Genomic DNA, 15,668 nt, shown 5'->3' on the forward strand with positions numbered 1-15,668 from the left:
AAATTAATTCGAATATCTATGTTAGGTTGTCAAATTACTTTCATTACTTTAAATCGCATGATTAAAAATTTACCATTGTCTGTAAATTGCTGTGTTGTTTTAGGCAGTCTCAAGACAGTAGATGCTTCAACTGTTTCCCGCAACTTGAGCATCAACAGGATGTTCCACCTTGTGTATTTTGGGGAATGTCTCCGCCTACTGTAGGCTGCCCACCAATAACAATGCGCCATTGACAACTTATTGCACAGCAGACACCTTCACCCATCCTAATAAGTCAAACACCTCTCTTATACTTTCACTGGACATCAACTGTTCTCTTATTCAATAAACAAATCATTTTACAGCTATTATACATATTGAGGCCTGTGTGTTTCATTTTTTATTTTTTATTCAAGGAACTTGGCTTCATACAAAATGTAAATGTAGAAACAACTGCAGAATTCAAATTCTGGCCAATAAACATAAATCAGGCAACAAAAACTCAGACCCAAATAAGGAATGTTCCATCTCTGGGGCATGGCTGGAACTATCATCATTGTTCAATACTATTTTTATATAAAGTCATTTTTTCCAACAAACCCCACAGATTATATATATATATATATACCGTATATGTATATATATATATCAAAGATGAATAAAAATGAACAAGAAATTAATACATGGTATCAAAAAAAGTACTACAGTTTTTACATGCACATACATTATCAGAACATGCAAACATGATTTTCTCCAGAAAACAGCCACATGTACACTGCAGTTGGTATGCAGAGAGAGAAATAGGAACAGTTCAATGTTTGGCAACCAACTGTGAGAGACTTTGGCGTGGATATGTTTCTTTTGAAATAGTACAGAGGCCGTAGAGATGAAGGAAGAGACTGATAGTATAAGTTTAAGTTTTAACCCACTACGGCAACATGTCAAGGGGAAATAATTGAAGGTACCTGTACAAGAATGTGGATCATTTTTACCATTAGAGTTTATTCAATGGTTATGAACACCCTCCTCTGGACTGATCCCCCCTCTTAGGTGACCTAACAAGGAACAGATAACCATTAGTATGACATTATTTACTTACTTTTTAAGACAAGTTTTCCTTTTGACATTATCAACGTGGGTAAATTGTATGCATGCAAATATATAAAGTTGCTGTATTTCTAAATATCCTCTTCATTTCTGCTTCAACTCGTTGTGCCGTACGCATTTTAAAATACATGTTTTATACATGTTTGAAAACGTTTTTTTTTGTTTGTTTTTTTATAAAGATTTGGTCACAATCATGCTGTAGTATGAATCTGGAGATCTCTGCATGTAAAGCTACAATATGGATGAAGTATATGACTGTAGTGTCCTCTTGTTGCATAGCCCTACTTTCTCTGTCATCAAAACCCTGCTTCTGGGAAATATGCAGTACAGAACCCCGACGAGTGTGCAGACATTGCAACACCTGGACCCGCCTACTGTATCTCCAATACTATCAGTAATTGAGCAACACTTTTGCTGGAGTAGAGCATTCCTTAAACAGCACACCGTGCCACATTCCACTACCAATGTAGAATAGAAAAGAACCAAAACTCTTCCAAGCACTAGATCATCCATCCCAGGGAAACATCTTTTTTTTAAATTATATTGTATTAATATCCATATATATTATCTGAAGCAGATGTCAACCATCAACATTATCTGTTACCATGGCTGGGTAGATATAACGCTAGAAAGTGTGAACCATATTTATGCTATATCAGACGGGCTAAAACCTTAACATAGAGGGGTCTGAGCCAATGGGGAGACACAGGGGGGTACAGTGTGCTGGTGCCAGGGGCTCGACTCAGAGTATACACTCATTAGGGATCTGCATCTATCTCTGCTTCTCAAGCACATCCATCCAAAAAGTGCACCCTGTTTGTTTCTCATCAGATTCCTTATGTTCTATACTAACTCTGCAGTTATAGCATTGAAACAGATGGTAGCTTGCGATGCTTTCGCAGTTGACTAACCTCACCGGGAAAGTGACTATACACCACTACATCTTCATAACTGTTGTGGACCAGGTTTATGATTTACACATGCAGTGTTACTCTGTGTCTTCCTAACTGGATTTATATGCTACTAATGCCGTTTTCCTGTTTGTTAAGTGTTCATACGATGATTTTGCCCCAACCTTCGTCATCCCTACTCAAATTGATGAAATATATTTACCAAAAGGAAAATCACACGTGGAAATGATCAGCAATCAAAAGGTTAATTAATAGTGTACATTAAAAAGCATTTCTTTTTCTTGAAGAAAAGTTGTTGTTTCTCAGATAAGGCTTTCTGTACATCTTGCTCTCCTGCAGAACTACCAAATAACTAGTTAAGTGTTGATGCTTCACAGAAACGGGTTTGACTTTGCATCTTTACTACAGCATGTCTAAAAGGATAGGCACTTTGTTTTAAACATCTGAAGCAGACCGTCTGTAAGAAACATTCAACCTGAAATGATGGCAAACTTGAAGCAATTTACATAAACAAAGTTGTTTTTACAAGATACAAAATATGCACACAATGAAAAGATAACATATATATAGTTGTATATAAAACCAATCACATTTCATTTCCTCTCCTCATTTCTCTGAAGTAGTAGTAGTGAAATTTGCAACGGTAAACAGTAACAAATCGACAATCACTGTCTGTAATGACAACATCGATCCCTCTATTCGATCAGGCTGTATCTTCTGACAGAAAGGGAATGTCATATAAAGGGCTAGGCTACTGTAAATCCCTTTATATCGTGGAATGGTAAGAGTCCCAAAGCAAAGTAGAATAGCTGTTGTGCAGTTTTTACTTTCAAGGGCCTTTCTTAGGGAAGTTTGAATAAATCTCTCGGACTCCTTCCTTATCGCGTGTTGTTACAGATAAACAATACATGGGTGTCCCCCTGCTCATCACAGAGTTAGCAAAGAGGCCTGCTGCTCACCCATCTCTATTGTGAGTAACTGTAGTAGAGTTTCTTATGTCACTATTTGGGTCACTATGAAGACTAGGTAAAGCATTTTTTTTTCAAGTTGGATGTTCTCAAAGTAATTCAGTTTGATAAAGAATCAAAGCAAAAGTGCCCTCAATTAAACATGCCACTGTCTTCAGTGCATAAGACGAAGTGGGACCAAACTCAATTACCAACAATTCACCGAATCCACATCCAATTTCATTTTCATCCAGTTCCTAAAAACGGTGCTGCTTTGTTCACATTCAAATGAATCCCAACCCTTCCTTGGCTCCCATTAGCTTTACATACAGCAACAGTGTAAACTAAATCTTTCAAAAAAAGATGATAAAACTCATCACGATTCCTAAAAAAATGCAATAAAAACATCTGTTCAAAGCCATGCTAGCACCATTCATCCTCATCTGCCTCGTGGTAGTACCTGGGTGCCCTGGCGCCAGAGCCAGACTCCGGGCTGGCGTTGCCAATACCACCAAAGGTGAAGTGGTATCCGTTGGGCACCGCATGGCTCTGCTGGGGTGGCGGAGGCAGGTGGAGGGGCCCCGGCCCCATCTGAGGCAGTGCGGTCCGAGGGGAGCGTGCTCTGGCAGCATAGGGGCTCAGCAGCTCGTCCCGGAGGCTGCAGTACAGACTGCCCTGGCCCTGGGCTTCCCTGTGACTGTAACCCAGGAAAGGCTCAGAGCTGATGCGGGTGACAGGGGAGGGGATGTGGGAGGAGCCACTGTGCAGCAGGGCGTTGTGCTCAGACAGCCCGCGGCTCAGCCGGCCAGGACTCAGGGTGGGCAGGCCACTGCTACACTGGGCAGACACAAAGTGCACAGGGGAGGAGTTGGCAGTCTTGTAGGCCACCCCGGGGCGGGGGGTCAGGGGGGTCTGGGGTAGCTGCCTGCGTCCACGGCTGGGTGTGCTAGCCCCTGAGGTCATCATCACTGGGCTGCATTTAACCGAACCACTACCCTAGATGAAAATTGGACAAAGCAATTTAAAACAATAAAAACGATGAGGTCATGGTCACCAGAAGGAAGGGGAAGACACCAACATTGGATGGAGAGGAGAGAGAGGACAGTGGGAGAGGACAGACGACACAACCAAGGAGGACAGGGCAGCAAAAGAAAGGAGAAGAAGACAGACAAAATGGACAGAAAATGGTGAAGAAGAGGAAGAAGAGTGGAAAGAGAATTGAAAGGCCATGAGTGGTTGTACTAAAGGCAGAAAGAAGAGAAAGTTGAGTTTCAGCCGAGGCAGAAAGAGAAAGCAGACAGATCCTCATCAAGAGAGTTGCACACAAAATACACGGTGCTGTACTAAACCAGACAGACATATACTTACTGATAATGTGTAGTGTGTGTATTGTTCAGATTCTCATTGCGTACCTGATTCCTTCCCATGCTCTGCTCATATCATACCAAGCCTACAGTATACCCTGCCATGTTTTGTCCTGACATATCCTGCCGTACCCATACTGTGCCCTGCCCTGCCCATATCCTACCCTACCAATGCCCTCCCACCTGCTTGTTGATGCTGGGGTCCTGCACCTCGCTGGGGGAGGTGGCACAGCTGGTGGTGGCAGACTTGGTGGTGTGGCAGTGTTCCCTGCTGCCGTAGCGATCGCAGGAGTAGTAGCGCTGCTTCTCCCCTGCCGTCGAGTGGTTCTTCCTCTCATGGGAGCGGCCGCGGTCCTGCACCCTGTCTCTAGACGAGGGCTCTGCAGCCGGGATTCCTGGTGTACCTTAGGAATACACACCAGGGTTAGGGTTATGGCCAAGGTTAGGGTTGGGGTTCAGGGTAAGGACATAACCCTAACCATAATCTTGGCATAAAGCTAACCCTAACCCTAGCCTTATGTTCAAACCGGGCCTCAACCTACTGTAACCTCCCCCCAATTCACCTCTTAAGCCCCATTCAACCGCTGATTGCACCCAGTCTATACCTCACTCCGAAAGAGAAGATTCTTAAACACTCACAAAGGCCAGACTACTACCACACCAAAGGCTTTTCTCCCCTAAAGTTCTCCTCTCCCCAGCATTGCCCTGCTAAGACAAGAGGTGCCCATTATTAGCAGGTCATTGGGTGTGCATGTCTGTCAGTCCCTTTTATCTTTGTGATAAAGGCCAGCTGCAGAGCTCCATTCTGACACCCAGGCCTGAACGATGCCTCCATGGCGCCCAGAGCGGATCTCTATAGACGAGCCCCAGCAGGCTGGGCTAATGGTCTGCTTCTCACTCTCATGGTCCAAACACCCACATTTCGTGATCAGGGTATTGGTGGTGGGGACTCATATAACATACACAACAAGACCCCCTTTAACATCACCGATAAAGTGATCCCTAGCATTGCACATTTAAAACACAATTGGCATTGCTGGCAAAAATAATATTACTCTGTGTTTCAAGAATACGATTGAGCACAATCTTTGATGTGTGTGTATGTGTACTTGTAGTGTGTGTCATTGCGTATGCGTGTCTGTGTGTGGTGTTTGTGCACTAACCAGCGGTGCTTGGCGTCCTGTCGAGTGACCGCTGCTTCTTGTCCCTCTCTCTACGGTGGTGGCAGCGGTGGTGGTGGTGGTGGTGAGGCCTTTCCTGGATGCTGGGCGTCTCCAGGGTGTAGTCACGCAGGTTCGCCTCTTGGGGGCGCTGTGGGGCATGGGTGGACGCAGAGCGCTTCATCGGGCTGCAGTCAGGAACAGGCTGTGTGGAACCAATGAGGAAGAGGGATCACTGACTAGTGTATGGAAACTTACATCGCTGCTAAGCTGAGTGAAACGAGACCTGTTATACAGATGTTGATCTCTTCTCTGATCGGTTTTCAAAGTGAACTCGTAATCCAGCTGGAAATTGTATTCATCATTGTGATTATCAAACTGGAATGCTGATGGGAAGATGAGAACTGAGCGTAATGGGATAAAGGAGACGTATGCACCTCACCGACTCCATTGTGAAACACCATTTCCACCTAGTGGAGACACATCTGTCCTACAGAGCCTCGCTGCAAAACATACGACTCACATGGTCAATGTCCTCAACAGATATAGTCACCTAGATAGATTGCTGTTGGTAAAACCATAGACACGGCTACCAATTTCCCTAAGTCTTAGTCTGTGCTTGAGGATAAGAACATAAAAGGGGAAACAGAAGCAATGTTTCCACCTGTAGCAGCAGACCCTTTCTCTCTTCAAAACAGCTCCATCTGATCACTAGTTTACTACTTACCAATTCCATAGGCTTGGTATCTAAGAGCAGGTTGGAGTGGGCAGATGTGTTTTAATGAGTGTTGTCCAGTCCCCGTAGAATGATGAAAGGAAAAGCCTCCTCTAAGAGATGCACTTCACCTGGCTAGGCCTTTGATTTCAAGTTTTACACCGAGCTTAACTCTTATCCTAAAATCACTCGGTATATCTCCCATATTGTATACGACAGAACAGAAAACATGTAGACTGGGTTCTCAATGTACGACTAAGTGTCAAACACGGACCATACGGCAGAAGCATATGCTTGCGGGACCGAGCATTTTACACACCTGCACGGCTAGTTAATACAAAATAGAATTTAGTTTTACACATACTAGTACATTGGGATCAACAAACAAAGAAGATGTGGTGCAGGGGAGATACTGAGGGACCGGAGAAAGGGGTACATACGGCCAGCAGGGTCCCCGGGGAGTGGCGTGACTGGCTCCTCTGTCACACAGCGGAGAACCAGGATCATCGGAAGGCATCAAGCCAAAGAGACAGGAGAGAAAACGAGGTGCAGGCGGAGAGGGTGACATTGAACAGTTAAGACAATGATTAGTGGAGAAGTAGCAGGAAAATAACAGTGGTGTTATTACATGCTTATTCAAAAGTAATGATCCCTTTGTAAATATGACATAATTATGATTGAAGGGCCACTGAGGGCATTTGTCGTTCAGCACGCCTTTTTATAGAAAGGGTCAACCGGTTATATCTCATTGTGTTTCAGCACCTGGTAATAAGACAGAATTACCCATTCCAATCAGACAGAACTGGTCTTCATGTCATGTGATACTCAATGCCCCCATCTCTAGCCTAGATTCCTAGACCATGAATACTAAGATATCCTAGAAAACATATCTGGCTCTTTAGCTTTTGTTCTCGTGAGTCAAGCTTCTGATCTAGCAGAGGGCAAGTCTATGGGGTAGAGCTGCCCCGAGGGAATAAAAAAGGTTTCATCCATATTAAGAGGTGCTGAAACCACTAAATCAACATCTATTGCCTCTTATCATCCGGCACTCCAGTTTAAAGAGATTTGGGCTTAGCTTCTCACTGGGATTCAGGTGAGGGTTCATGTCGGCCCTGGGTGTCACATGTCAATACTGCACAAAGAGGAGGTGGAGGCAGGCTGGCTGGGAGATTTTACGCCCTGATCCTGTCTGGCATCGCCAGGGAGTGGGAAATGAGGCATTACCCCAAAAAGGGAAAACATTTAATTAAGCGATGGAAAACCAAGCCGGAGAGAGAGTGAAATCCATCAGTCTGTTTCAGGGTAGAGTTCAGACTACGTGCCTCCCCATTTCACTCTAACGATAGCAAGCCATCTCAGAAAGGCCAACTCTAATTGTCTTTGTTGAAGGATTTCCTGCCCTCGTTAGAAAAAGTGAGAAAAAGTAGACAGCAGGTCATGAAGCAATCTCCCTCTCCTCTCATCCAATTTATCCCCCTCTTTACATTCTCTATCTTATAGTAACATGATTACTCTCTTCCTCCCTGAATGCATAAGGGATCACCCCTTTCATTTTCTACCCACAACCATTTTGAGCCACTATAATTTTTGTATTTCCTTCTGTTGGCAGCAGAGGAAAAACGATACAGGACAAATAGTTGGCGGTCTTCCAGGCTCTAATCAAATTATTCAGGACTTCTTCTGTGCACTAAAAGTAGGATCAACACACATCTATTCTAATTGGCCTCTGAAAGGAATGCACTTAAATGCAACAATCGATCAACATAAATATCACTCAGGAAATGAGGAGCTGATTATATTTCTTGGGACGAAATGAAGGATTCATTTTTGTTATTTTTCAGCAGTTCTACTGCAGTAATATTGGCTGAAATTGAACCCCTCATAAAGATAGCCACCTGACCATAGTAATCTGCCCGCAGTATAGCCACTGATGTGTAACAAAATGCAACCATGCTTTCTCCAATGTAGTTTAGTCATGGCATGCCGCATCTGCTATGCTTTACAAATGATGTGTTTGTTTTAGGGTGTCTTTACCTGTAGCTCTGCGTTGAGGCGGGGCATGGATACAGCCCTCCCCTGGTTCTCCAGTCCAGACCCAGGACCAGGCACTGTGCTGTCACTGGTGTCCATCTTCCTCATCTCCACTGACTCCTGGAGGACATAACACACACACATAAGCATGACGCATGCGCGCGCACACACACGCACACACACACACACACACACACACACACACACACACACACACACACACACACACACACACACACACACACACACACACACACACACACACACACACACACAGAGAGAGAGATACGTGCTTGCATACAGATAAGTATATCCAGTCAAGTTAACTACTAGGAACAGATACATCAGGAGAGAAAATGCAGGTCGCAGGCCATAATGTTAATGTGTGCGAAGGCCATAATGTTAATGTGTGCGAAGGCCATAATGTTAATGTGTGCGAAGGCCATGATGTTAATGTGTGCGAAGGCCATAATGTTAATGTGTGCGAAGGCCATAATGTTCATGTGTGCGAAGGCCATGATGTTCATGTGTGTGAAGGCCATAATGTTAATGTGTGCGAAGGCCATAATGTTAATGTGTGCGAAGGCCATAATGTTAATGTGTGCGAAGGCCATGATGTTCATGTGTGCGAAGGCCATAATGTTAATGTGTGCGAAGGCCATGATGTTAATGTGTGCGAAGGCCATGATGTTAATGTGTGCGAAGGCCATAATGTTCATGTGTGCGAAGGCCATAATGTTAATGTGTGCGAAGGCCATGATGTTCATGTGTGCGAAGGCCATAATGTATATGTGTGCGAAGGCCATGATGTTAATGTGTGCGAAGGCCATGATGTTCATGTGTGCGAAGGCCATGATGTTCATGTGTGCGAAGGCCATAATGTTAATGTGTGCGAAGGCCATAATGTTAATGTGTGCGAAGGCCATAATGTTAATGTGTGCGAAGGCCATGATATTCATGTGTGCGAAGGCCATGATGTTCATGTGTGCGAAGGCCATAATGTTAATGTGTGCGAAGGCCATAATGTTAATGTGTGCGAAGGCCATAATGTTAATGTGTACGAAGGCCATGATGTTAATGTGTGTGAAGGCCATAATGTTAATGTGTGCGAAGGCCATAATGTTAATGTGTACGAAGGCCATACTGTATATGTGTACGAAGGCCATAATGTTAATGTGTGCGAAGGCCATAATGTTAATGTGTGCGAAGGCCATAATGTTAATGTGTACGAAGGCCATAATGTTAATGTGTGCGAAGGCCATAATGTTAATGTGTGCGAAGGCCATAATGTTAATGTGTACGAAGGCCATAATGTTAATGTGTGCGAAGGCCATAATGTTAATGTGTACGAAGGCCATGATGTTCATGTGTGCGAAGGCCATGATGTTCATGTGTGCGAAGGCCATGATGTTCATGTGTGCGAAGGCCATGATGTTCATGTGTGCGAAGGCCATGATGTTCATGTGTGCGAAGGCCATGATGTTCATGTGTGCAAAGGCCATGATGTTCATGTGTGCGAAGGCCATGATGTTCATGTGTGCAAAGGCCATGATGTTCATGTGTCTGTAATACAGCAGAGGGCAGTCTGGAATGGCTACAGTACCTGGGGAAGGGTTGTGTTTGGGACATCTTCAGACTGGCCCCTTTGGACAGGTGTCTTATTCCTGGGTCTGTGGACCTCTCTAGACTTCTCTGACACCCAGGAGGACGATCCTTTCAAGGTGCCATCATGGCCTGGCCTGAATTGTTAATCATAAATAAATGTAGACGTTAGTCATCATACAATGACTAACGGATTGTAAATTAAAATAGTTTTGTATTATCTTTGCCACAAGTCTTTGTCAAATGCAAAACACAGTTACAATTGTCATAAATGTAAACCCCCAAAACATTGGGATTGTTTGAGACACTCCCCGCATGCTAGTGAACTCACAGTGTGCCTCCGTTGTTGAGCAGGGTGGAGCTGGGTCTAGGTAGGGCCTGAGGCTGAGGAAGTAGTTCACAGGGAGGCTCCATGTTGTTGAGCAGGGTGGAGCTGGGTCTAGGTAGGGCCTGAGGCTGGGGCTGAGGAAGTAGTTCACAGGGAGGCTCCATGTTGTTGATGGCCTTCTCCTTCTCTTTATCCTGCTTGTAAGTCAGGGGCAGTATTGGTTTAAACAGAGCCCCCACCTTACCCTGTGGATGAAAGACGGCAAGATGCTCAACATACTGAACATGCACAATATTGATCCAGGTCTCTGCCTCCAGAATATAGTCAATCAAAATTCTGGAAATGTGAGTCATATTGGTTTTGTTAGGAGATGTTTGAAGCATTTTCATCCATGGGTGAAATGTATGCCTCCTGGGCATCAGCAATAGTGTGTGTGTGTGATACCTGGGAGCCGGCAGCATTCTGTTGCTGTTGCTGCTGTTGCTGCTCCTTGAGCCTCTTGGCTCGGTTCTGCTTGTAGTAGTCAAAGATCATCAGGGCTGCATACACCTTCCCAACAGTAAGCTCATTGGCTGAGAGAGGTACACAGGGGAGTGGTTGATGAAAACCTCTGAAAACCTCTGACTTATCCATTATCTCATCCATCTGTATTGGTCTCATCCAAACTCTCTGATGCCAGTTTATCGCTAATTCTATTCAGTTGAACCAAAGGTATCACTTGAAACAAAGAGGGATTTAGCTGTTTGAAGAAAATTGCTGCATGCCAGGCTTGAAAGAAGGAGAGAAGAAGTATCTGTTTAAAATGCCATTGTTCTCAGGTGAGATGCTTAGATCCTGCCACAAGATGTCAGTGGAGACAAAGCAGATGACTGGAATCTTAACTGACAGCCAAGTGAGAGCAAAGGTCCTACATGTTATGGCAACCTGTGTGTCATCTACAGTTTGTCAGGGGATCAACTCTTACAAGAGCAGCAAGTGTATTTTTTGATTAAATTAGAAGCTGTTAGTATTGTCTTGCTAGGGCAATTTCATTTTTTCTTTTACCTAGTAGCCTAGTTAACTTCACTAGGGTAGGGGGCAGCATTCGGAATTTTGGATGAAAAGCGTGCCCAAATTAAACTGCCTGCTACTCAGGCCCAGATGATAGGATATGCATGTAATTAGTAGATTTTGATAGAAAACACTCTAAAGTTTCCAGAACTGTTAAAATAATGTCTGTAAGTATAACAGAACTGATATGGCAGGCGAAAACCCGAGGAAAATCCAACCAGGAAGTACTATTATTTTGAAAGGCTGTTTTTCCATTAAAAGCCAATCCACCATACAACGACATAGGACCCAGTTCACGAGCTCTGTGGCTTCTTCTACATGTGGCCAGTCTTTAGGCATTGTTTCAGGCTTTTACTCTGAAAAATGAGGGAGACACAGCACTTTCAATCAGTGGCCAGTGGAAATTTCCAGACATCAGCCATGCGCCTGATCGGGAACATGCCTTTCGTGTTTCTCTTTTTCTATTGACAAAGCTTTTGTCCGGTTTAAATATTATTGATTATTTATGACAAAAACAACTGGAGGATTGATTTTAAACATTGATTGGCATGTTTCTACTAACTTTTATTGTACTTTAAAAAAAAACTTTTTGTCTGGACTTAGTGCATGTGCCTTGAGCATTCAGATTAGCGGACAAAACGCGCAAACAAAAAAGGAGGTTTTTGGTCATAAAGAGGGACATTATCAAACAAAACAAACATTTATTGTCTAACATGGAGATTATCGAACACAACATGCATGTATTGTGTAACATGAAGTCCAAATAGTGCCATCTGATGAAGATCATCAAAGGTTAGTGATTAACTTAATCACTATTTCTGACTTGTGAGCCCTCTCCCTGGCTGGAAAATGGCTGTATGGTTTTCTGTGACTAGGTGCGGACCTAACATAATCTCATGGTGTGCTTTCGCAGTAAAGCCTTTTTGAAATTGGACACTGTGGTTGAATTAATAAGAAGTTTATCTTTACAATGGTGTATAATACTTGCATGTTTGAGGAATTTTAATTATGGTATTTCTGTTGTTTTGAATTTGGTGCCCTGCACGCTAGCGTCCCACATATCCCAGAGAAGTTAACATGCTTAAATGTCTTACTCACATTGGCCACGGAGAAGGAGAGCCCACAGTCCTTGATAGCGGGCCTCGTCAGTGGCACTATTATCCTTGTACCGGAGAGGTTAATCACTGCTGTTTGAACTGTCTGATTACTCAGTAGTTGTGACTGTCGTTGTGGACTTAGATTAGTTTCTGGCCTATTTGTGTAACAGTCCTGCTAAGTTGTGGGCGTGTTATATTGTAGGGAATGTATTCTTGACAGCTGCTAAGCAATCAACAATCAAACCGAGTTGTTCTGCGGAGTTATTCAAGGAAGGAAAGTGAGGAAGGGGGTCAGTATTGAGTAGCTTGGATGAATAAGGTGCCCAGAGTAAACTGCCTGCTGCTCTGTCCCAGATGCATATTATTAGTAGTATTGGATAGGAAACACTCTGAAGTTTCTAAAACTGTTTGAATGAAAACCTGAGACAAATCCAACCAGGAAGGGGGAAATCTGAGATTTGTAGTTGTAGTTTCATTTAAGTGATTGCCTATCCAATATGCTGTGTCTATGGGGCCAGATGGCTTCCAGCAGATGTCAACAGTCTATAGAACGTTGTTTGAGGATTCTATTGTGGAAGGGGGTCGAATAAGAGCTGTTTCAACAAGTGGACTAGGCTGTGGCCAACCAGTTGTTTACTGCGCAGTCACGCGGGCGCGCCGTTCCTTCTTTTTCCTCTGTAATGAATACGCTACTGTCTGGTTGGAATATTATTGAAGATTTATTATAAAAATACCCTAAGGCTTGATTGTAAACATCGTCTGACATGTTTATACAAACTGTAATGGAACTTTTTTGACTTTTCGTCTGGATTTTGCACTCGCGCATTGTGCCTTTGGAATAGTGAACTAAACGCACGAACAAAAGAACGAACACAATTAATCTTCTCCTTTCCCCCTTCTGATGACCAGGTGGCGAATCGCATCTCTGCATGTCTGGCAGACATATCAGTGTGGATGACGGATCACCACCTCAAGCTGAACCTCGGCAAGACGGAGCTGCTCTTCCTCCCGGGGAAGGACTGCCCGTTCCATGATCTCGCCATCACGGTTGACAACTCCATTGTGTCCTCCTCCCAGAGCGCTAAGAACCTTGGCGTGATCCTGGACAACACCCTGTCGTTCTCAACTAACATCAAGGCGGTGGCCCGTTCTTGTAGGTTCATGCTCTACAACATCCGCAGAGTACGACCCTGCCTCACACAGGAAGCGGCGCAGGTCCTAATCCAGGCACTTGTCATCTCCCGTCTGGATTACTGCAACTCGCTGTTGGCTGGGCTCCCTGCCTGTGCCATTAAACCCTACAACTCATCCAGAACGCCGCAGCCCGTCTGGTGTTCAACCTTCCCAAGTTCTCTCACGTCACCCCGCTCCTCCGCTCTCTCCACTGGCTTCCAGTTGAAGCTCGCATCCGCTACAAGACCATGGTGCTTGCCTACGGAGCTGTGAGGGGAACGGCACCTCAGTACATCCAGGCTCTGATCAGGCCCTACACCCAAACAAGGGCACTGCGTTCATCCACCTCTGGCCTGCTCGCCTCCCTACCACTGAGGAAGTACAGTTCCCGCTCAGCCCAGTCAAAACTGTTCGCTGCTCTGGCCCCCAATGGTGGAACAAACTCCCCACGACGCCAGGACAGCGGAGTCAATCACCACCTTCCGGAGACACCTGAAACCCCACCTCTTTAAGGAATACCTAGGATAGGATAAAGTAATCCTTCTCACCCCCCCCTTAAAAGATTTAGATGTACTATTGTAAAGTGGCTGTTCCACTGGATGTCATAAGGTGAATGCACCAATTTGTAAGTCACTCTGGATAAGAGCGTCTGCTAAATGACTTAAATGTAAAAGGTATTTGGACATAAATATGGATGTAACCGAACAAAACTAACATTTCTTGTGGAAGTGGGAGTCCTGGGAGTGCATTCCGACAAAGATCAGCAAAGGTAAGTGAAGATTGAAATGCTATTTATGACTTTTGTTGACTCCACAACTTGGCGGGTAACTGTATAGCTTGCTTTTGTGGCTGAACACTGTTCTCAGATTATTGAATATTGTGCTTTTGCCGTAAAGCTTTTTTGAAATCTGACACTGCAGTTGCATTAAGAACAAGTTTATCTTTAATTCTATGAAAAACATGCATCTTTCATCAAAGTTTATGATGAGTATTTCTCTTATTTGATGTGGCTCTCTGCAATTTCTCCGGATGTTTTGGAGGCATTTCAGAACATGGCACCAATGTAAACTGAGGTTTTTGGATATAAATATGAACTTGATCGAACAAAACATACATGTATTGTATAACATTGAGTCCTGTGAGTGTAATCTGATGAAGATCGTCGAAGGTTAGTGATTCCTTTTATTTATATTTCTGCTTTTTGTGACACCTCTGGTTGGAAAATGGCTGAATGCTTTCTGTGACTAGTTGCTGACCAAACATAATGATATGTTCTGCTTTCGCCGAAAAGCCTTTTTGAAATCGGACACTGTGGTTGGATTAACGAGAAGTATTTCTTTAAAATGGTGTAAAATACTTGTATGGTTGAGGAATTTTAATTATGAGATTTCTGTTGTTTTGAATTTGGCGCCCTGCTATTTCACAGGCTGTTGGCGAGGTGGGACGCTAGCGTCCCGAACGATCCCAGGGAGGTTAACACTTTTTTGGTTACTTCATGATTCCATATGTGTTATTTCATAGTTTTGATGTCTTCACTATCATCATTCTACAGTGTAGAAAATAGTCCAAATAAAGAAAAACAATTGAATGAGTAGATGTTCTAAAACTTTTGACCCGTAGTGTATGTTCCCCTTCAGTCCCTATACTTTTTGGCCCACTTTTGGCCCTGACAGAGACATGGATTTCCCCAGACACCACTGCTACTCCAGCTACTTCATCTGACTATATGTTCTCTCATAGTCCGAGAACATCTGGTCGTCGCAGTGGTGGCACACTACTCATTTCTCCTGAGTGGAGATTTTCTCTTCTCACCTGTTGATCTCCTCATTTGAATTCCATGCTGTCACTGCTCCACTCAAGCTTAACATTGATGTCATCTATCACCCAACAGGTGCCCTTGGAGAGTTCCTCAATGAGCTTGACACCTTGATAAGTACATGTCCTGAGGATAGCTCACCACTCATCATACTGGGCGACTTTAAGCTTCAGCTTCAATACATTTCTTTCCACTCCTTTTCTCTTTTGACCTCGCCCTTTCTCAGTCACGTCCCACTCACAAGGCCGGCAATATGCATGACCTCATCTCCACTAGAGGCTGTTCGCCTACTAATCTCACTGCAACCCCCCTTCATATGTCTAATCACTACTTTGTTTCCTTTTCTCTCCATCTCTCCTCCAACCCCATAGACTCAGCCCCTACCCAG

At 44.0% G+C, this 15,668-nt stretch overlaps 1 protein-coding gene across 4 annotated transcripts in view; it reads right to left on the reverse strand.

Moving 5' to 3' along the window:
* Positions 1-366: 366 nt before the first annotated feature.
* Positions 367-15,668, reverse strand: part of LOC118357836 (voltage-dependent N-type calcium channel subunit alpha-1B-like) — a 145,413-nt gene continuing 130,111 nt past the window's right edge. For 2 of the 4 annotated variants that reach the window (XM_052478624.1, XM_052478623.1), the window contains 8 exons: positions 10,589-10,716; positions 10,148-10,389; positions 9,818-9,953; positions 8,218-8,334; positions 6,624-6,662; positions 5,472-5,673; positions 4,492-4,712; positions 367-3,940 (listed from right to left, as the gene is read on the reverse strand). In XM_052478624.1, coding sequence (XP_052334584.1) covers positions 3,368-3,940; positions 4,492-4,712; positions 5,472-5,673; positions 6,624-6,662; positions 8,218-8,334; positions 9,818-9,953; positions 10,148-10,389; positions 10,589-10,716 — 1,658 coding nt within the window. In that variant the 3' untranslated portion in view covers positions 367-3,367. The remainder of the gene's footprint in view (positions 3,941-4,491; positions 4,713-5,471; positions 5,674-6,623; positions 6,663-8,217; positions 8,335-9,817; positions 9,954-10,147; positions 10,390-10,588; positions 10,717-15,668) is intronic. The other 2 variants (XM_052478622.1, XM_052478620.1) reach the window with 2 other exon arrangements.

Source organism: Oncorhynchus keta, chromosome 25 (assembly GCF_023373465.1).
Source record: "Oncorhynchus keta strain PuntledgeMale-10-30-2019 chromosome 25, Oket_V2, whole genome shotgun sequence".
Classification (NCBI taxonomy): domain Eukaryota; kingdom Metazoa; phylum Chordata; class Actinopteri; order Salmoniformes; family Salmonidae; genus Oncorhynchus; species Oncorhynchus keta.